This window comes from Equus quagga, chromosome 4, assembly GCF_021613505.1.
Source record: "Equus quagga isolate Etosha38 chromosome 4, UCLA_HA_Equagga_1.0, whole genome shotgun sequence".
In the NCBI taxonomy this organism is placed as follows: domain Eukaryota; kingdom Metazoa; phylum Chordata; class Mammalia; order Perissodactyla; family Equidae; genus Equus; species Equus quagga.
The window spans coordinates 136065182-136087234 of NC_060270.1; the positions used below are offsets into that span (position 1 = coordinate 136065182).

The window sequence follows — 22053 nt, forward strand, 5'->3', positions numbered from 1 at the left end:
TGGAGGGACAGACGGGAAATGCGAGGCATGTTTCAGAAACCTGGAGCGTAACTTGTAGCTGGAGTGGGGAGAGTGTGAGCAGTGGTGAGCGTAAGCCAGCAGGTGCCTGTGGTTAGAGTGGGAGGAGCCACAAAGGCCCCATCTTTGTCATTTAGTCAATTCTCAGGTAAGTCAGTCCTTTGTCTCACTTTAAAAGTGGAGTATATGACTCCTTCTCTGCCACTTTTTTTTTTTTTGCTTTATCTCCCCAAACCCCCCCCCCCGCCCCCGTACATAGTTATATGTCTTAGTTGCAGGTCCTTCTAGTTGTGGAATGTGGGATGCCGCCTCAGCGTGGCCTGATGAGCAGTGCCATGTCTGCGCCCAGGATCCGAACCCTGGGCTGCCGCAGTGGAGCGTGCGAACTTAACCACTCGGCCACGAAGCCGGCCCCCTCTGCCACTTTTGTATATAAACATTTGATTACTAAATGCCTGTCTTACTCTTTTTCATTGAGTGTAGTTTTTTAATGAAATATTTTAGACATGCTAGAGAGAATTATATGTAGATAAGAATATAGGGGCCAGCCTGGTGGCCAAGTGGTTGAGTTCACGTGCTCCGCTTCCGCAGCCCAGGGTTTCACTGGTTCAGATCCTGGGCGCGGACATGGCACCGCTCAGCAGGCCATGGTGAGGCAGTGTCCCACATGCCACAACTAGAAGGACCCACAAGTAAAAATGTACAACTGTGTACCAGGGGGATTTGGGGAGAAAAAGCAGAAAAAAAACCAAAAAAGATTGGCAACAGTTGTTAGCTCAGGTGCCAATCTAAAAAAAAAAAAGAATAATTTTAAAAAATTAAAAAAAAAAAATATAATGAATACCGTATACCTACAACCTAACTTAAATAAAATGTTCCAAAATATATGACTTTTAAGACATTGCCTTAAGTGAGAGTCCTAAATATAAAGGGAGAAATGCACTACACTGTTTCAAGCCGGGTCATAGCCGCAAACAGAATTAGCCAAGTGCTCAGTCACAGGGGGATGCTTATGATGAGATGTCCACTGGTGGGAATCTTGTGTAACCACATAAATTCTAGATGCAAATGATAAGAGCTCACGTGGAGCTGCTCTTAGCTCATTACCTGAATTATTTAACCCTCAGAACAGCTCTCTGAGGTAGTGTGACTGTCCTCATGATTATTTCTTCTCCCTTCATAGATGAAGAGAATGAGCAAAGTGATGGTCAGTAGCTTACCCGTGGCTCCCCCACACTTGGATAGACTCGAGCTGTGAAGGAGCCGCGTCAGGGCCCACAGGCCTACCCAGCTCACAGTGTGGCCTTCACAGAGCACGTCGTAACATAAAAAATGCTCATGAATTCACGTTACGTGAAAAAGACCGAGCTTGAAATACCTATCAGTACACTTTTTACAGCAACTACGCTGAAAAAGAAAGCAAAATACCACTCAAAGGAAACCAAAAGGCCAGAAAGAAGTATTCCAAAAGTGGTGTATGGATGACAGAACTCTGGCTGATACTTTTTCTTCTTTCTGTTTTCCAAATTCTTGTCTAGATCTCTCTGCATATTTGAGAATACTGGTTTCTACACTAAAGCCTGTTGAAAGTAATTCCTTTCAACTCTTCACTTACTTGGTCCTTCATTGCTAATGAAGCTCCCCTTCTCTTCTTGGTGCTGTCTGCACTTTTCTGTCTCGTCTCTGGCTCCTTCTTCTGGGAGTGGGACCCCCGTCTCACTCACTCACTCACCCTGGGGTGCTCTTCGAGCCGCTGGTTAGGCGGACTGACTCATCAACCCCAGTTCCATTCCAGTCGCCAATCCCTTTCATCCTCTTCCATGAATAGGCCATGGCAGGGGCCACTTGACACCTTCTGCTGTCTGCATGTTTAAAGGGGAATCTCTTCTTCCAGATTCTAGGGGCAAGTCTCTAGGGTTAAGCATGTTACTTATGCCACTAAGAGTGTAGAATTTGAAGTCAGCCTTGTCAGTTTGGCTGTGTGGCAGATCTCACTCGTTGTCCCCCAATATCCATTCTCTTTTTCTGTAGAAGCCTTGATTTGGAGCTGGGCACAAAGCCTCACAGAATATAGTCTACTTGTCTAAGCCTCAACTTGTAGCTATATGTGCTCATGTGTCTAAGTCCTGGTCGATAAGATGTCAGCAGCAGTATCATTTGGTAGCTGCTGACAACTTTCCTTAAAAGGCAGCTGTTTTTTGCTCTTCAACCCTTCCTAAATCTTGCTGACTAGAATGTGGTTGTGGTGGCTGGTGCTCTAGCTGCCATTTTGAACTGTGAGGATAAGGGCCACACTGTAGGGATAGCTGAGTGGTGAGCAGAAAGGAGCTGTGTTGGGTGAGGACATTAAGGAGCTTGCAGTCACCATACCAGCTTTAGACTACCTACCTCTGGACTTGTATGTCAGGGAAGAAAATGTAGGGTTTATATTTCTTTCAGCCTAACCTGAATGCCTAACCTAACCTTAACCTAAAGGTTAGCCTAACCTAACCTTTCAGTCCAACTGATACACTGTTGTTTGATTAAGATGTTTAAAATGTTTATGCAAGTTATAAGTTTAAAATAAAAATTTGTCTAGATGATTATTTTAATTTTCTAATTCTTGTTTAAAAATGTATGTGCACTTAAAATCTGAGCTGACCTAAGTGTTTAACATGCATGCTCTCATTTATCTCATTTTATCTTTTTGTGGGTTCTGTTGGAGAGATGGAGACGCTTTATTAAGGCATTAGTAGGATTTGGATACTCTCCTCATAAGACATGTAATTCACAAGGAAAAGTTCTAACCAAATCGCTTAATGTAGACGAGCTTTTGGATGAAGTTCACAGTGAATAGATTTGAAAGATAAATACAGAAAGTTGAGTATAAAGAAGACCCATTAACTATGCACATATGTTTAGGATAGCTAAAGATAATGACTCCAAAGGACCCAGTTCTTGTAAACCCACAATTCCTTGTCTCCCATGCCCAACCCTGCCTTGCCTGCGGCAGTCCTGGACATAAAGATGTGGGACTCAATCAAGGCCCTTAGGTGAAATGACTGACCTTTCCAGATCCTCCACTCTCTCCTCTTCCCAGAAACTCTTCCTCCTCTCCTCCTTGTGCCATCCCAAAGCTGCGGGGCCGGCAGGCCCAAGTGTGTCCACTTTGGCTCTATCACACAAGAAATGAACACAAAAAGGCACAAATTATTTTTGGTAAGTCCCTCTGCAGTATCAGCTGGAGTATCCGTAGTACCACAGATTAGCCTAGCTCCCCATGAGAGACGTGGAGGATCCGCTAGAGGGTGGGTTACAGGTGAATGAGTAGTTGTGTACGCACGCTCACAGCACGAGGCACAGCGGCCCAAAGGTGCAAACAACCCAGACGTCGTCAGCAGATGAGTGGGTAAACCAAGTGTGGTGTGTCCATAAAACGGAATACCATCCATTCATAAGAAGGAATTAACTGACACATGCCACAACGTGGATTAACCTTGAAAACATTATGCTCAGTGAAAGAAGTCAGACACAAAAGGTCACATATTGTATGATGCCCTTTATATGAAATGTCCAGAATAGGTAAATCCACCAGGTAAACCACTAGGCTGCCGGGGACTGGGGTGAGAGGGGTTTGGGGAGAGACTGCTTAGTGGGGACAAGGTCTCCTTTGGGGTGAGGCAATGTTTTGGAACTAGATAGAGGTGATGGCTGTGTAACATGGTGAATGTTCTAAATGTCGCTGAATTGTACACTTTAAAATGGTTCATTTTGGGGGCTGGCCCCGTGGCCGAGTGGTTGGGTTCGCGCGCTCCGCTGCAGGCGGCCCAGTGTTTCGTTAGTTCGAATCCTGGGCGCGGACATGGCACTGCTCGTCGGACCACGCTGGGGCGGCGTCCCACATGCCACAACTAGAAGGACCCACAACGAAGAATATACAACTATGTTCCCGGGGGCTTTGGGGAGAAAAAGGAAAAAATAAAATCTTTAAAAAAAAAAAATAAAAAAAAAAAATAAAAAAAAAATAAAATGGTTCATTTTGTCTGGATTTCACTGCAATAAAAAAAGGAAAAAAGACTAGGATTGATCATTCATTAATCAGTCCACAAACATTTTCCCTGTAACTTTTTTTCTTTTTTAATAGACTTTATTTTTTAGAGCAATTAGGTTTATGGAAAAATTGTGCAGAAAGTACAGAGTTCCCATATGTCTAGATTCTTTTGTGTGTGTGTGTGTTCAGTTGTTCTGGCATCATTTGTTGAAAAGACTATCTTTTCCTCATTGACTTACCTTTATTCCTTTGTCGAAGATCAGTTGACTATATTTGTATGGATCTATTTCTGGGCACTCTGTTGCATTCCACTGATCTTTTCGTCTGTTATTTCGCCAATACCATATATTATTTTGATCATTGTACCTTTATATTAAGTCTTGTCCTCACTGTTGGCACTGTGTCATAAATTTTGAATATTTTTCATCGTATTGTTTCATTTTATACAGAATACATTATTGTGACTTAAAAAAGTAAAATAAAAATTACTTATTGAAAAAAAGGTCCAGTTTCTTTAATATATATAAACACAAAATTATTTATTTTAAACATAAACAGCATAATACTTTAACACCGTTCTCTCTCTTCATTCATATGGTCACGTCTATATCCATGTCTCTGTGTGATATTTAAGTCATTCAGTTTTTCACTGTTTAAATGAGGATATAAGAAACGTCTTTGCTTCCTTATTTGGTCAGGCCTTCCTGCCCCAGAACTAGGAGTCCCATCCCCTTCTTAGTCCCTCTTGTGGCGAAGGTCAGCCCTCTTCCAACACTGTGCGTTATTTCAGCTGTCTTGCATCTTTAAGCTATCTGTCTTTGATCCTTCAGTCTAAAAACCAGCTCTGACTGCCCCATCAAAGTCTCTCTCTTCCAAGCCACTGTCTTCTGTAAATCTTAGGCTAATCCATACTCTTTCCAGTTCCCCCTTTCCCATTTACTCCATACTTCCCTGCTATTGGGTTTCACCTTAATCATTCTACCAAATCTACAAGATCCAAGGGTGACATTGACCTTAGTTACCAAAGCTTAGTCCTTGGATTCTAGGAGGTCATCTTCCTCTTCCTACTTCTGCAGGGTATTCCACTATAGAACTTCTATCAAGCACTTCTCTGGCCAAGTCTTTTGGTATCTTTCTTCTGACCCTAAATGTGGATGTTCTCCAGGATGACTCCTTTGTTTTCGCTTTTTATGTTTTCTCTTTTGACAACCTTGTAGCTTTAATGACTATTCCTATGCCACTAACAAGATGAATAATTCTCACCCAGACTTCTCCTGAAGTTCAGATCTCACCCTGCAACTTCCTGGCAGATGTTTCCACTTGACTTTCCCTCTGGCACCTCAGACTCAGTATACTCCAAATGTTTTAAAATAAACCAAACCCTCCATTCCAAATCTCTTCTGCCTGTGTCTCCAATTTCAGTTAATGGCACCTTTAGAACATCATTTTCACCTTGGTCTGCCCTCTCCTGTGTCTCTACATCCAGCTAGTTTCCAAATCAGGTTGGTTTTGTATCTGTAATGTCTTTTCCGTCTATCTCTATCATTACACTTCCCCTGCTTTCATTACCTCTCCATTGGACTATGACAATAGTTTTCTCACCGATCTTTCCTCTAGCCTCTCAATCCTACAATCATTTAATACACGGCAACCCAAACAATCTCCCCAAATGCAGCTTGGTCACCTCCCTCATTAGAAACCTTCCATTCTCCAGTGCATACACGATAAGATTGTGGCTGGTGGGTGGGGTGAGGGAGGGAGTGGGGGAGTGGGGAGGGCTGCCGGTGTAGGTCCTGGAGTGCAAAGGCTCAGAGAACCAGGAGCTCCAACGTCCAAAGGCAGGAGAGGATGAACATCCCAGTTTAAGAAGACAGGAGAATTTGCCCTTTCTCCCTTTTTTTCTTCTCCCCAAAGCCCCCCAGTACATACTTACGTGGGATGTTGCTCTGCACGGCCTGAAGAGCGGTGCCATGTCCACGCCCAGGATCCGAACTGGCAAAACCCCGGCCGGCCGCCAAAGTGGAGTGCACATACTTAAACCACTCGGCCAGGGGGGCCGGCCCTGCCCTTCCTCCTTTTTGTTGGACCCTAAATGGATTAGATGTTGTCCCGCTAGTTGATGACAGCAGATTTTCTTTACTCAGTCTACTGACTCAAATGCTAATGTCTTCTGGAAACACCCTCACAGACACACCAGATAGAATGTTTACTGGCTCTCTGGGCACCCCTGAGCCATCCAGTTGACAGAAAAATTAACCATCACAAGGTTGTTCGTGACATGTGATAGTGCCATATGCTAGATCTCCCGTTTTTCATTGAGATATAATTCACATATCATAAAATTCACCCTTTAAAAGTGAAAAATTCAGTGTTTTTTAGTATATTCACAGTTGTGCAATCATCACCACAATCTAATTTCAGAAGATTTTCATCTACCTAAACTGAAACCCCATACTTATTAGCCAACATCCCCTATTCCCTCCCTCCCCCTAGACCCTGGCAACCACTAATCCACTTTCTATCTCTACATATTTGCCTATTCTAGATATTTCATATAAAGAAATCATACAATATGTGGACTTTTGTGTCTGACTTCTTTCCCTTAGCATAATGTTTTCAAGGTTCATCCATGGCATAGACTATATCACTACTTTGTTTCATTTTATGGTTGTGTAAATATTCCATTGTATGGGTAGGAAATATCACCATCTTGTGGCACTTTGAGGTTTTGTCACTTCAAAGTTACCTCATTGACCCAAACCCATGTAGATAAGAAAGGGAGATGGAAGGCCTTGGAGATTCAGACTGAATTTAAAGATCAGCTTGCTAATTCTACATTTGGGTTCATCCTAAGGAAATAGTTATAAATATGTGCAAAGATTTATCTATAAGAATCTTCAATGAAGCAGTGTTCACAATAGCAGAAAATTCAAAATGAATCAAATGTCCAAGAATTAGAAATTGGTTAAATAAAGATGGTACATCCATGGAAGGGGGAATATCATCTAGCCATTAAACATTATGTTTTCAAAGACTATTTAATGATAGGGAAAAAATATGTGTATTGCTAAGTGAAAAAAGCATAGCTTAATTTTTGGAAAATAATACACAGAGAAAAGTGAACGGATATATGCTAAAATTTTAACAATAGTTATAGACTATGAATGACTCTGTTTCTCTTTTTTCCAACTTTTCTACATTAAATATTAGAAAGTCTTCCCTTGTTTTTTTTCTTTTTTCTTTTACCACTTTTGTAATAAGAAAAGAGACCTGGTAAAATAGATGAGTCTATAGTAGAGTGAATACAAAATGGGCTGCACTTTGCTTGTCTAGCTACAATTTCCCACCAGTTCACTGTTTGGAGATCTCAAGGGTCAGCTTTAGCTCAAGCAGTTACCTGGTCATGTCGGACTTCAGTATTTGGAGATCTCTCCTGGCATCTTTACCAGAAAAAGTCTTCTGCTTCAGAGCTTAGCTTCAACGTACTCCCGTATACCTGGAACGAAACTGGTCCTGGGAAGGTCTGGAGTCTGTGGATAAAGGAGTGAGGGAGGGAGGAGGTCCTGGAAGCTGGGGATGGGATGGCTAATCAAAAGAAGCTGCTACTTCAGGACCAGCGGGCGATGTGGTCTCGGGGCATGAGGTCTTCTCCAGCTGGTACACCCACCTCCCCTGTCACTTGAGTTCCTTCTCTAGTTCGTGAGTGTTCACTCTTGTGAAATCTCACTTTATAGACTTTAAGGGTGGGGACCTTGGACCAGAGCCTGGATGTAAGGGAAAGCCAACTCCTGCCGCCACCACCCCCTCCGCAGGAGGAAAGAGAGGCAGGTGACTATTTCCGCTTTCTCCCCAGGGCAGTAGTAGACTCTCGCCACTATAAGAGGCTATGACGGTTTCGATTGGCTCTTCATGTGGGCCCAGTTGACTGCAACCAATCAGGAAAGAGGCTGTAAGAAACGTTTCTTCTTCCCACTACTTCCACGTCACCATCAGCACGCCCTGGGTAATTGTGTTCTAAATAGAAGGAAGTCTGAAATGCAGAGTACAAAGGGCATGGCACCCAGTCTCCCCTCTGTAACTCGGTTCAAGTGTTTCTCTTGAGTACTAGCAGTGCTAGGACAAAGTTTAAGTTTTACTTCAGGTGTCTCTCTTCTACATCTGCCTTCCAGGCTTAGCTCGAATACCTCCTGCTCCTAGGCATCCCCATCTGGATCCATCCCTTGCTCCTTGGGGCTCCTGTGGCGCTTAGGTGAAGCCCATCGCAGCATCACCACACCCTGCCCGATAATTACCGACATTACCGTAGGTTACCTGGAGCTACAGGCAGCAGAAACCCTGGGATCAAGAGCGTGGGATTCCGAATCAGAGAGACTTGGGTTGAGTCCTGAGTTCCCATCTCTTCCCACCTTTGGGATAATGGCAGGCTACCTTGCCCCTCTGAACTTGGATTTCCCCATCTATTGAAGGTAGATGATAGTGCCAACTTTAGACAGTTCATCAGAGAAGAGGGGTCAAGAAATGGTAGTAGTCATAGTGATTATGGAAGGCAGACACTGTTTTGTTCATGTTTGGCTTCCAACTGTGCCCAATTCAGAGCTTTACAAGTAGGAAGAGCTTGCTAAATATTTAATATTATTGAACAAAGGTTAAAAAAGGTAGTGTACTTTATGAACAGGGTAAGAAGTGATACTTTCACCAAATTGCCTCCCCAAATGGCCCAAGGAATGAAATATTTATAAATGAACAACTGAATAGAAGACCAAAACTTAGGGCTTGTCTATGTTTATCTTTTTTTAAAAAAATTATGGTAAAATACACACAACATAAAACGTACCATTTTAACCATTTTTAAGTGTACAGTTTGGTGGCATTAAGTACATTCACGTTGTTGTGCCACCATCACCACTAGGGCTTGTCTTTCTTAAACACAGAAGTTCTCTGGATAATGCCCAGGATAAGGAAACGGCACTTCAATACATCTGTTAATAAAGCGTCATAAATCTTACTTTTTTTCAGAGATAAAGCATCTTTCTAAGGTTCTGTGCTTCTTCCCAGAGCTCTGCACATTTGAGTTAGCTGAATTATAGGACCATATGGCCTTGTTTGAGGGAGCTTTCCCACCAGCCTGTCTTTGGCCTTGAGACACTTGCAGAGAGGAGGGAGCTCGTGACCTTGCTGGTCAGCAGCTTTCCCACCAGCCTGGATCTCTTTGCAGGGAGGAGATAGTGAATCCAGGTGCTTGTCCTTGACGTGTCTGTCTCCATGGAGGATAGTGGATTCTGGAGCCAGGAAGCCAGAGAGTAAGCAGGGAATGAGTGTTTTGGTTTTAACCCCATATATGCTGGGTTTAATGTAGCAAAACTGATATCAGGGTTGATATCACTATGACCTTTCTGTGTCTTAGTTTTCACAGCTTAAAAGAGGTGTCATAGTAAAAGTATTTATCTTAGAGACTTGGGATAATTCAATGGGTAAATCGTGCCTGGCACATGGTAGTTGTGAAATAAGTATTGTCTTTTTTAGGTATTGTTTAGTTAGGTATTGTGGGGTTTTTTGTTTTTTTGTGGTTTTCTTTTTTTTCCTGCGGAAGATTTGCCCTGAGTTAACATCTGTTGTCAGTATTCCTCTATTTTGTGTGTGAGTCACTGCCACAGCATGGCCACAAGTGGTGTAAGTCCACGCCCGGAAAACCAACCCAGGCTGCCAAAGAGGAGTGCGCTGAACTTAACCAGTAGGCCATGGGGGTGGCCCCCTAGGTATTGTTTTTATTATTAGAAATCATGTCTTCAAAGTCTCTTTCCTGTGCTGTGAGGGCAGACACATCATCAGTTTTGTCTACTGTTGATAGAGTTCCTGTCAAATATCTCCAAATGGCCTTATAGTTCCACTCCCCTTCCCTTTTGTTTTAATATGTAATTTCTTGTTTTCGTTTTTCTTCTTTTTTTCTTCTCCCCAAACTGCCGCCTAGTATGTAGTTGTATATTCCAGTTGTGAGTGCCTCTGGTTGTGCCATGTGGGACGCTGCCTTAGCATGGCCTGATGAGCGGTGCCATGTCTGTGCCCAGGGTCTGACCCAGTGAACCCTGGGCCGCTGAAGCAGAGCATGTGAACTTAACCACTGGCCACAGGGCCCGGCCCTCCCCCTCCCTTTTTTGCCTTTAAAATTTTTTTTGTTGATTTGCACATGGACTTATTTGAGAAAAGGTTAAGATGGCTGACCCCTATTTCATGAGCTTTTGGAGTTTTATTTTAAAGGTTAAGTGAGCTTGGGGCAGGAGATGCTTAGGAAAAATCAACGCTTTCCTTCCCGGCTCACTGAGGAGCGTAACAAATGGAAGGCTAGAGCGCCTGGTGCTTCCCGGAGTTCTGTGTAGGAGCCCCGGGCTTAACCCGGGAGCTCTCCACTGGGAAAGATGTGAATCTGCCTTTAGGAGACGCTGTTTGTCAGGGTTATCCTAACCCCAAGAAAGGGGAGGGGATAAGGCACAGGAGGCAGCGATGACATCAGCAGGAAGTTAATATCAAATTACTCAGACCTGAAAATCCCGTTTTTACTTGCAGAGCTAGCAACAAGTCTTGAGTTCTCTTCCCGCGCAAATGGGAGTTTCCTTGAGACTTGGAGCACCCAGAAGATTCTGATTTCTTGATTTTCAGGCAATTTCCCTGAGAACCGTTTCCCTCCAGAAGATCGTGGAATTTGATCTGAAGGTAGGTAATTAACACCTCTCCCCAGCCCGGACTCACAAGACAGCCTTCTCCTTGGCTTCAGGGCAGAGAAAGTTGCAAAAACTCTGGTCGGCAGTGGCACCGTTTCTGCCTGGATTGATTAGCGGCGCCAAGGAAAATGAACGTTTAAAAAGCCCCGGGAAGGCTCCAGCAGAGGCTCGTAGCCGCAGAAATATGCTAGTCCACAAACGGGCACGAAGTCTGGCAGACTCGCCCGAGTTAGAGATTAGAATCTTTAGGGAATTGCAAGGGAAATGTGCGATGCATGAGAAAAAGTATGTGTTTCCAAAAACCAATCATTTGGTTTCTACTGTCACCGGGCGGCAACCAGAAGGGAGACTCAGGGTGATGAGGTTGAAATGACACTTTTTGGGTTTCTTTTTTCTAACAATAAAAGTAAGATGTGTTTATTGCATAAAATTTGAGAAACTCAAACAGGATCCCAGAAGAAAATTTATATTATCTATTAATATACCACCTACACAGAACCACTCTTTGTTGTTGATGTTTTGTCTTTTCGCCATGTTCTCCTTCCTTTAGAAAGTAGTTTCTTGACTCTAAAGAACCAAGACTTGTATAGTGAATATGTACCTCAAGTCATTATAGAATGAATAATATTACATTGAAAAATTTTATCAATTCATTGCTCCTCTAATTAGAATGAAATTGGGTGTAGAAAATAACATAGTTTATGAACTGGTCAGATGGAAATACGTACTTCGGGACTTTGTGACTTCCTACATTGATCCGAGCAATCCTTATCTAAAACCGTTTCTTTCTGGGGTCTAGGACTATGGCTTCTGTTTCTGTGAGGTAACAGCCTGCCCCGTTATGGTTAGCAGTGTTATCTTGTTGTCCTTGGGTTGGTAGACACTTCGGAAATATAAACCCCCAGATTGCTCTATTTCTAAAACGTAAGGCATAAATCTAAGTGCTATTTCTGCCGTTTGCTGGGAATGAATTAAGAACTCCAACTGGGAGAAACTGCTGTGTCACGCTCCCTTTTGACTAGCTCCCACGGGGGACATTTTGATTTGAGAGAAATCAGGTAAATTGAGTTCCATAAGCTCCAGACCTCCTAAAGGTTTAATTTACAAGTATTGGGGTTGAGTTTTCTGGGCTGTTGAAGTAACCTCACAGTAATTATTATTTTTCAGCTCTTCTGGGAAAGTCTAATGCCTGGAACAGAAGGGGCCTGAACCAGGGGAGGGTCTGGGAAGCTGGGGTGCTGTGTGTCCTTGTCTCTAACGCCCCAGCTGTCTGTCTCCCGCAGGCTGGCCATGACATCTCAAGGTCAAAACCTGAATTCCAGTTCGGATGATAACTGTACAATGGACTTTCGCCAGAAGCTTCTGTTTATTGATTCTCACCTGGGGGACCAAGACGTGGAACGCCTGAGGTTTCTCTGCCGAGATTGCGTCTCCCACAAGAAGCTGGAGAAGTCCAGCTCAGCCTTGGAAATTTTTGAACATCTCTTGGCAGAGGAGCTGCTGAGGGAGGAAGACAGCTTCTTCCTGGCGGAACTCCTGTACATCATCAAGCAGAAGTCGCTGCTGTGCCACCTCTGCTACACCAAAGAGCAGGTGGAGAGCTTGCTGCCCGCCCGAAGGAGGGTCTCTCTGTTCAGGTGAGGGGGCTTCTGCGGTCCGGATAGGAGGGTTTTCCATTGAGTGTTCATTCAGGTCTCGAGCTTTGGAAGGAGGCTGGCATTAGGATCTTTTTCTTCTCTGCCTCCTTGGATGATGCAGTGATTCTAAAGCAGGAGTTCTCAGCTTTAGGTGCTAATGAGATGAGAGGGTTGGGAGATCAGCAGAGCTTCAAAACCCAGCTCTGGGCCTGGTGGCTTCCCTCTGTTTCATTTCTTGCTGCCTGAGGCAGCCCACAGGGCTGCGGTCTCCTCCTTCCCGGCCTCCACGCTGCCAGACGGTCCTTCCTCCTGTGAGTCACTGCATGTCCACCCATATCCACCGACTTGAGAAGAGAGTCATGCATAATTGGAGGCAAATAAGTAAAATGAAAAAGGAGATGTGTCTCTGGGGCAGGGAGGGACGTCATTTATGCCATGTCCAGTTACATTTTGGGGCGAAATCCAGAGAAGGAAAATATAGGCATTTTGCCGAAGAGGTAAAATATAGGCATGAGGCCTATCATGGGTTGGACCTTAGACAACACTGTCTTAAATTGTCCACTGACGTAGTATCTACTGCATCAGAGAGGCTCACGGGGAGGAGGCTTCCTGTGTTATTTTATGGCCTGTGCGATGGGAGCCCTTCAGGCCGCAGTGCTCAAACTGGCTCTCAGAACCTGAGCTACGTTTGGTCAGTGAGGGAATTCTGGAAATCAGCATCCCCACTCTGCTGGTTAAACACCTGAGGAATACTCTCTGGTGTGCAGAGGTGTTGGTGTATGATGAAATACTCCGTTTTTCTGGTTGCTGATTATGTGACTATCTAGAAGTTGGGGGGTTTCCTTCCTTTTCGACAGTGGACCTTATGTTGACTGGCACCAGGTTCTCTGACAAGGGCCTATAAAGTGAGCCTGAATTTCTAGAATGGAGTTGGGAGATGGGAGGGCATGCCAAAATCGTGTTTTACGCCTTCCTGGTGTGATGCAGAGCAGCACTGGACTTGGGGTCAGAAGGCCTGCCCTACTCTTGTGTTATCTTAATTTAACAGGACATGTCGAAGCTCAACGTTTTAGTTTTTGAATCTATAAAATGGGATTAACAGTTATCACTTTACCGGGTTGTGCTCATTCCAGTGAGAGAGAACGTTTGTGAAAGCACTCGATTTTCTGTGCCGTCCCCTGCAAGTGCGAGGCTTCATTTCTTTCTATGTGTGTATGTCCTAGAAACCTGCTCTACGAGCTGTCAGAAGGCATGGACTCAGACAACTTAAACAGCATGATCTTCCTTCTGAAGGATTCGATTCCGAAAACCCAGATGGTGAGTGGGTCATATAGAGTGGGGTCTTTGTGAATGTTTAATCGGTGTTTGGGAAGATGCTGGAAAAGGTTTTAGGAGGGTTTAGACAGTATTTTACAAGGGTTAGAAACATCGGCTTTGGTGTCGATGGGCCTGGGTTCTGTGACTACCTCCTCAGTGTGGGGCAAGGGCTTAAATATTTCTGAGTGTCCACTTTCTCTTATGTCATTTTGTGGACAATCATACTACTTCCTCCCAGGACTGTTGGGAAGATTAGATGAAAGAATGGACACAAAGCATTAGTCCAGGGCCTGTATTTGGCACACGGTAGCCATGCAGTGAATGATTAAGTGCTATGGGCATCCACTGTTTTACGATATAGAACTGTGCAGGCACAACAAGGAAACAAGGAGCTGGTGAATGACAGCAGAGTGAATTTGTTGTTCATCATCTACATTAGTTGGGTTCTGACGAAGCCATGCACCCTTTTCAGTGGACTTGGCAGTGTCTCCCACGTAGGGCTTCTGTGAAAATCAAACAAGACAAATATTTGAGGATGTGCTTTGTAAAGGGCTGCAAGGTGCCTTGAGCTAATAGTACTGTTTTTAATATGAATATAATGCTATCTGCTGGTATTCTTGCTATACTGGTCACATTTAAGGGCAAGAAAGTAGCTGCATGTCTCTCTTCCAGACCTTAAAACTTTACATTTTTTCTTTTGATGCTAGCAACAGCTTGTGACATGCAAGTTAGTTAATTTGGGAAGGGGCCAATTTTCAAATTTTACCCTATAACGTTACTTTATAATATTCAACTGCTATTTTTATTAGTTTTAAGTTACATAATGTTTGATAACACACAAAAGATACATGTAACGTGTATGCAAGTTATGAAATGTAGCACTCAGTGAACAGCCGTGAATCCCCATCCAACGTGTGAACGAGAACATCGCCAACGCTGCTGAGCCTGCATGTGTGGATCGCATTCTTGTATCCCATTCTCCCCAGAGCAACTGATAGTATTGACAAATACCTTTTCTTTGAAAAGTCACTGAAGAGTGGGAAGCTATTTTACATATGCTAGGTCAAATGAGGACAATGTTAGTAATTCATTAAGCATGTTTCCTGGTGTCAGACCTGTAGACCTGAGCAAATTAATTCTCTGTTTAGGCCACAATCTTTCGGCCTTTTTTTTCCCTTTTCAGAGTCCTCAGGTATTTTAGCCTCTTGCATTCTTTGATTGGTCATCTCTTGAGGGTCCTTTCTCCCAAAGATTGGTTGTGAGTCCCTTGGGGATGGGGGCTGAGTCTTACGTACCATTATAGCTCTAGAACCTTGCAGACTCTGTTACAAAATGGTGCTCTAAATGAAAGCGTGAATGAATGGGATGATACAATTTTCCCCTTTCTCTTTCTTTCTGAGAAAACAGCCTGAACTTGTTCTGTTTATGTGACTTTGCATGAAAAACCGGGAGGATTAGCAGGATGAACTAAACCACCATGATGGGGAGGTGCAAAGATACACTTAACGCATTCTCATAGTTGTTGCCCCTTGTCAGACTCTATTCTGCCTTACATAGTCCCTAGAAGTTCTGATATCATCCTGGTTTTGTTTCTTATATTTTTTCTTTTTATCTTTTTATTCTTAAAAACAACAAAAAAATGCGAGTGCAGAAAATTACACAAAACAAACATACAGCTTATAAGGCTAATACCCTTGAAACCACCACCCAGATCAAGAACTTGAATTTTGCTAGCTGCTCCGGAAACCCCTCCACCTGCCCACTCCCACCCCAGAGAAGTAACCACTGTCCTGGCTTTTATAGGAACCATGTTCTTAAGTTCTATATGGTTTTCTCACTTAGCTGTGCATATCTAGACCTCAATTTAGTCTTGACTGTTTTTTTCTTTTCTTTCTTTTAATCTGTAGGTTAAACTCCCCTCCCCTCAACCCCTTTCTTTTTCTTCTCCTGTTGACAAACCCCAGGACAGTAGGCCCATAGAATTTCCCCCAGTCTAGGCTTTGCTAATCGCTTGTGCTTGGTGCAGTTCAGTGGGCTCCTCCGGTCTTCTGTGTTTCCTGCAGATTGGCAGCTGGATTCAGAGGGTTTGTCAGACTCAGGCTGCATCCTTTTGGCCAAACTAAAGCTGGTCTTGTGTTCTTTCATCAGGAGGTACACAAGGCTTGGTCTTCTCCCTTTTTTGATGTTAGCAACTGTTGATGTTGAACATTTTTATGTATTGATTCTTTGGGGGTTGCGAAATGGAGATATTAAAATTCTATCATTTTGGGGGCTGGCCCAGTGGCGCAGTGGTTAAGTGCACACGTTCCGCTTCGGCGGCCCGGGGTTCGCCAGTTCGGATCCCAGGTGGGGACATGGCACCACTTGGCAAGCCATGCTGTGGCAGGCATCCCACATATAAAGCAGAGGAAGATGGGCACGGATGTTAGCTCAGGGCCAGTCTTCCTCAACAAAAAGAGGAGGATTGGAGGCAGATGTTAGCTCAGGGCTAGTCTTCCTCAAAAGAAAAAAGAAAGAAAGAAAAAAATTCTATCATTTTGTTTTTTCCCCCTCTGCTATTTGGTTACTCGATGATAGTTTATGTATGAATCCTTGATACCTTCTTCCATTTACCCAGTGTTCAAGACAGTTGACTGGTTTCCTGTCACTCTCTGAAAGTGACCCATTATAAAAAATATATAAATTTGGACTCATGGATTTAAACCTATTTGATGGGTTTAAATCCATTGCAGTTATTATCTTTATTGAAGTTCAAATTGTCCCATTTTTGCACAGGGGTAGCCTCTTCAAGTTGGTTCCTGAGTCATTTTGACATTACCCTCACAGCCTTGGATAGCTTCCTTGGTAAGGCAAGATGTCTCAGGTTCATCTTGTACATTTTCTGCCCAGACCTAGAATCCATCATTTTTCCTGGTTTCTTTTTATGAGAAATGTTATTTCAAGACTACAAAGTAGATGCTGGAGATGATCATTGCTTTTGGGTTGATGATTGCTTCTAGGTTTTTTCAAAGGATAGTGCTAGGAAATGTGTGCTTGTGTGTGTGTCTATTTTTTTAGTTTGTTTTAATATAAAATAATTCATGAATTTATACCACTATTTTCAAGTCAAATTCATGGTTTTAATTAATCTCTTCTATATTAGATCTGTATCTTCTTTTTCCCATCCTGGGAATCCTGGTTCTCATGTCATAGCAGATGATAGAATTAAATACATGATGATTTCTTTTATCCCACATTACACATACAACACTCCCAGAATATCAGTATTAATACTTCTACCACCAATATGATTATTCACAACAGTTGAGATGTTTATTTTGTGTGTGCTGTACCCATTCTCTCCCCATTTGTTTTTAGGGTTGAAATATATCTACATTGTCAGGGTATATAGCTACTATATACTACACTCTCTCTCTTTTAAAATATTTATTGGTTTTATTCTTTCAGTCTCTCTGTTTTAATCCTCATTTAGTCCTCTTTATACAAGTAAATATATATGCATGTGTGTATATATATATTACATATATATGTATATAATAAAATGTGTGTGTATATATGTTATACACATGTAAGTGTAATGTATATATACACACACACATATATCCTAAGGGTCCATGAAGTTCTTGGAGAATCAAAAAGCCAGGAGGTTTGGTTTTAGAGAATATCTTTTCCATGTGTTGTGTTTGTGTTGGTGCGAAGTGGTTACCCAGTCAAGTGACAGCATTTTACCTTACGTGCAAAATTTCTCAACATTCGAGGAGATTCCTAAAGCTTGAAAAGCTCTCCAGTTATTCTGACAATACTCTCTCCCAACTTTGGGCATGCTTTCACAGTTGTCCAGTCTTGGGGTTTATCAATAAAATGAGACCACTTTCTGTGGCTGCACCTCTCCGTCCGTCAGGGTGGAAGCCTTTACCCCCCGCGATGGGGTGGCAGATGTCGAGCAGGGTATTTGTTAAAGGAGTCCGTGGTTTCCTGCTCAGAAATGCTGGGGAATGTAGTTCTCCCTCTGCTGTTTCCGCGAGACCTGGAACTCTGCTTGAAGACGGGTGTGGCTGCAGAAATATGTTTATGGTCAGGACCATTCAAAACACTTCTCTCCCTGCTAAATTAGCTTTCAGATCATCGAAGGCCCATGCTCAAGTAGCCAAATGATTTTATGTTTTTCTCACTTGGTACAACAGTAAAAGGAGAAGTCACTGTGTTTAGTTGTGGCATAGAACTGTGGAATTACCTGGTCAAATTCTGGAAAACTGCACTCCCTTCTTGGATTCCAAATGATCTCTGCTTCATTCCGAAGGAGATCTAATTCTTCCCGTCAGAATTGTGGCTGAGTTATCACCTCAGGTAATCCAGAGTGATGTCTACTGGACTTTGCGATCAGGCCAGCCTTCTGAAGTGTGTAAAGGAAGATCTCTAAGCACCCTACATGCGTTTCCGTGCCAGGGCTTAGTGAGGCTGCCTTAACTGCAATTGCAATCCCAGAAGGTTTTATCACAGAAATAAATTCTTTACCAGCCAGTGGAGGAGAGCCTGAACCCTCCTCAGCCGGAAAGGAAGGGTTCTAACTTCACGTGGTTTCTCTAAAGGGACAATGATGACTGCCGTGGCGAGTTCTAGGTTTCCTGTTTGATAGCTTTCATACAAACTTAGAGCAGCGTAGCCGCCTTCACACTTATGGACAGACCTAAACAACCGTCAGGAAATCTGTTCTCAGAACCTTGATGCAAAGGAAACCACACCCAAATCGACTAGCTTTTGAGCAACGAAGCAGAGCAAAAGAGCTTTCAGACTCCTCCTGCCGATATCTGCCAGGGTGGTGTTCTTAAACTCAAGCAGCGTATACGCTCTGTTTAAATCGTGTGTTACTCAACATCTAATAAACTTCCTACGAAGTATAATGGATTTCCATCCTCGCTTCCAGAATCATGTCTTAGCTCCTCTTCTTCCTCCTGGTAGGTGGCTGTCAAGATAGGAGTTTCTGTTTTGAGGTTCAGAGAGCTCATTTGCATATAACCTATTACTATGTTCGCATACAACCTTGTGGGGGTTAAATGCAAGCATAGTTGAAGCTACCTCCTTTGCCAGCTGGTCAGCTTTGGATGAGTCATCCCTCACCCCCTCCTGCCTCCTGCTTTGTTCCGTGGCCGAGTCGGTGTACGGCAGCTGCAGCTGGGGGCACACATGTTTCTTTGCCTTTTTGGTTCTCCTAGCTGTCTCCGGAATTTCCTGAAAATTTATAATCTCTTTTGATTAGATGAGGACAGAAATCAGTTAAGACTTTGTAACTCTGGCCTTTCCTTTGGTTGTTGGCATTCTGAGTGCCTTGTTTGGAGACACACACACACACACACTCGCTCTCTCTCATCATTCCTTTCTCATCCTTGTATTACTGCGCTCTCTTCCTCCTTCCCTTTACTGCCAAACTTCTTGAAAGAATAGTCTACACACACACACCTTCCACCAACTCTACCCTTAGTCACGTTCTAGTGCATTCCAATATGGCTTCAGCCTCCATCACTCCAGTGAAACTATTCTTGCTGAAGCCACCATGAATTTCCTCATAACCAGATTTTTAGTTTCTCATCGTTTTTCCTATATGATTTTCTTTGCTCAGGATGTCCTTTTCTCTGTTGGCAGTGAAGGCCTAGTCATCCCCTGAGATACCATTCAAGTATCACCTGCCATGTGCAGCTTGTGAGAACCCTGCTCTGTGGAATAGACAAATGATGAATCAATGAACACTGTCGACATTTGAACTCACCTCTGCCTCTTCCTTCATTTCTTCACCCACTTCCAGTGGATCTCTGAACTTGCCAAATTATACTTCGGAAATGTCTCTCAGATCCAGTGCCGCCTCTACATTTCCACCACTAGCTTTAGACCAGGTCTAGATGATTTCTTCGCCAGAGTATTTAATTTTCCTGCCAATATTTTCTCTCTAATGCACTCCTTCTTTAACATATCCCCAAAACTTCTATTTAAAAACAGATCTGTTCATGTCACTGTTTTCCTTAAAAATTACTACTGGCATCTTGATCCATGGACCACTTGCCCAGGCTCCTCACGGTGTGCCCGCACAGCCTGATACCAGCCTTCTGCTCCAGCCGTGACCCAGCTTTCACTCGTAGCTTGTACTCAGGCCTATTTCTCACTCTTCCAGAACACACTGTCCCTTTTCAGCTGTTTAGCATCCCTGGTGGCTTCTCTCTGGTCCCCATGCTGCCCATCTGGCTGGTTCTGTGTGCAGTTAGATGCTGTTCCGATATCCACTTTCTGATTAGCTACTCTTTTCTATTTGTACATAGTTTTTTTTTTTTTTTTTTTATTAATGTTATGATGGATTACAAGCTTGTGAAATTTCAGTTGTACATTTTTGTTAGTCATGTTGTGGGTACACCACTTCCCCCTCCGTACCCTCCCCCCACCCCCCCTTTTCCCTGGTAACCACCGATCAGATCTCCTTCTCAATATACTAATTTCCACCTATGAGTGGAGTCATATAGAGTTCGTCTTTTTCTGACTGACTTATTTCGCTTAACATAATGCCCTCGAGGTCCATCCACATTGTTGTGAATGGGCCAATTTCGTCTTTTTTTATGGCTGAGTAGTATTCCATTGTGTATATATACCACATCTTCTTTATCCAATCATCAGTTTCTGGGCATGTAGGCTGGTTCCACGTCTTGGCTATTGTAAATAATGCTGCGATGAACATAGGGGTGCAACGGACTCTTGAGATATCTGATATCAGGTTCTTAGGATAGATACCCAGTAATGGGATGGCTGGGTCATAGGGTATTTCTATTTTTAACTTTTTGAGAAATCTCCATACTGTTTTCCATAGTGGCTGTACCAGTTTGCATTCCCACCAACAGTGTATGAGGGTTCCTCTTTCTCCACAACCTCTCCAACATTTGTCGTTCTTGGTTTATTTGTACATAGTTTTTATAACCAGATTAATACATTGATTGAGAAGCCTTTATCACTGAAAAGATTATGGTGCCTTCCACCCCATATGTAATTCAGTATTAAAATAATACTAGCCAATTTGCAATCTTTCCCGAGAGTACTTAAGAATTTTTGTCTTTTAAAATAGCAAATATAAAATTCTTTTAAAACATTCTCCCCTCATTTCTTTGGTGCCCCTGTTTGGCTGCTTCCCTAATCCATTATATCATTTATAGCTGTGAGTTAGAGGCAGCGTAGCCCAGTGGTCAATAAAACTGCCAGAGTTCAAATACAAGCTCTGCTACTTATTGGCTCTGTGGCCTCGGACAAGTTACTGAACCTCTCTGTGCCTCCGTTATTTCATCTTTAAAATGGAGATTATGATAGTATCTACCTCAGTGGGGACAGACACACTACCTTACTCATCACTGCAAAGCCCGGTGCCATGCATGGAATGTTGAACGAGCGAAGGGATAATCGTAGGCGTGGAAACGTGACTCCATTGATTCTCTTGCAGACTTCTCTAAGTCTCCTGGCACACCTGGAGAAACAAGCTCGAATAGATGAAGACAATCTGACGTTGCTGGAGATGCTCTGCAAAAACGTCGTGCCTAACCTTATGAGGAAGATAGAGAAATACAAAAGAGAGAAAGGTAACGAGCTTCTGCTTGCTGGCTTGCACCAGACCATGGGACTTCTTAAACCAGTTGGCCATGCACAATGTCACTCATCACTCAGAGAGTATGCTCTTTCCCCATTGGTTCCCGCCACACACATTGACTGAACGCATACTGTGCAGGAGGCACAGTTAGAAGTTGGAGATACCGCAGGTTACAGACCAAGGCTCCTGCCCTCTGGAAGCTCACATTCCAGCAGCGGAAAGCTGTTTTAGACAAATGTCTTCTTCTGATTCTTATTTGGGAGTGAGAGTACTGTAGGGGAAATCGTTTTGAAGGAGATAACGTAAAAATGAAGGCGGCAGAATGGCCTGGAGGGTAAGAGTGGGGTCTTAGAGTCAGGTGGCCAGGACTCCCTTATTAGTGGGGCAGTGGCCCTTCCTTAGCCTTTTAGGTCCCACTTTCCCCATCTGCAAAGTGGGGATAGCAGCAGTACCCATCTCGTGGGTTTTTTGAGGATAGAATGAATGAGGTAATTCCTACAAAATGCGGGTCTGGCACAGAGTAAGCATTCAATACGTGTTGCTGGCAGTGTGTTGTTTAGAGAAAAAAGTCATGAAAACTTTCATATCCTCATAAACTACTATCAGAGAAGAATTTTATTTTCTTTGTTTTTTTTTCAGTCTTTCTTATAAAGGTGGTACTGCTGTGGCGTTACATAGAGGTAGTGGTGCTGTGGAATTACACAGAGGTAGTAGTGCTGTGGA

The 22053-nt window shown here is 43.2% G+C and overlaps 1 protein-coding gene and 1 long non-coding RNA gene across 3 annotated transcripts in view; one reads left to right on the top strand and one right to left on the bottom strand.

Moving 5' to 3' along the window:
- LOC124237783 (uncharacterized) overlaps positions 1 to 677 on the bottom strand; it is a 762-nt gene extending 85 nt beyond the window's left edge. Inside the window, exon 1 of the long non-coding RNA XR_006888125.1 lies at positions 41 to 677. This is a non-coding gene — a long non-coding RNA (uncharacterized LOC124237783). The remainder of the gene's footprint in view (positions 1 to 40) is intronic.
- A 9926-nt stretch (positions 678 to 10603) lies between these two features.
- The window catches only part of CASP10 (caspase 10), a 31549-nt gene continuing 20099 nt past the window's right edge, over positions 10604 to 22053 (top strand). For both annotated transcript variants that reach the window (XR_006888278.1, XM_046659113.1), the window contains exons 1-4: positions 10604 to 10756; positions 12048 to 12401; positions 13625 to 13718; positions 21187 to 21322. Coding sequence is in view for 1 of the 2 variants with exons in the window: in XM_046659113.1 (XP_046515069.1) it covers positions 12055 to 12401; positions 13625 to 13718; positions 21187 to 21322 (577 nt within the window). In the remaining variant the exon portion in view is untranslated. The remainder of the gene's footprint in view (positions 10757 to 12047; positions 12402 to 13624; positions 13719 to 21186; positions 21323 to 22053) is intronic.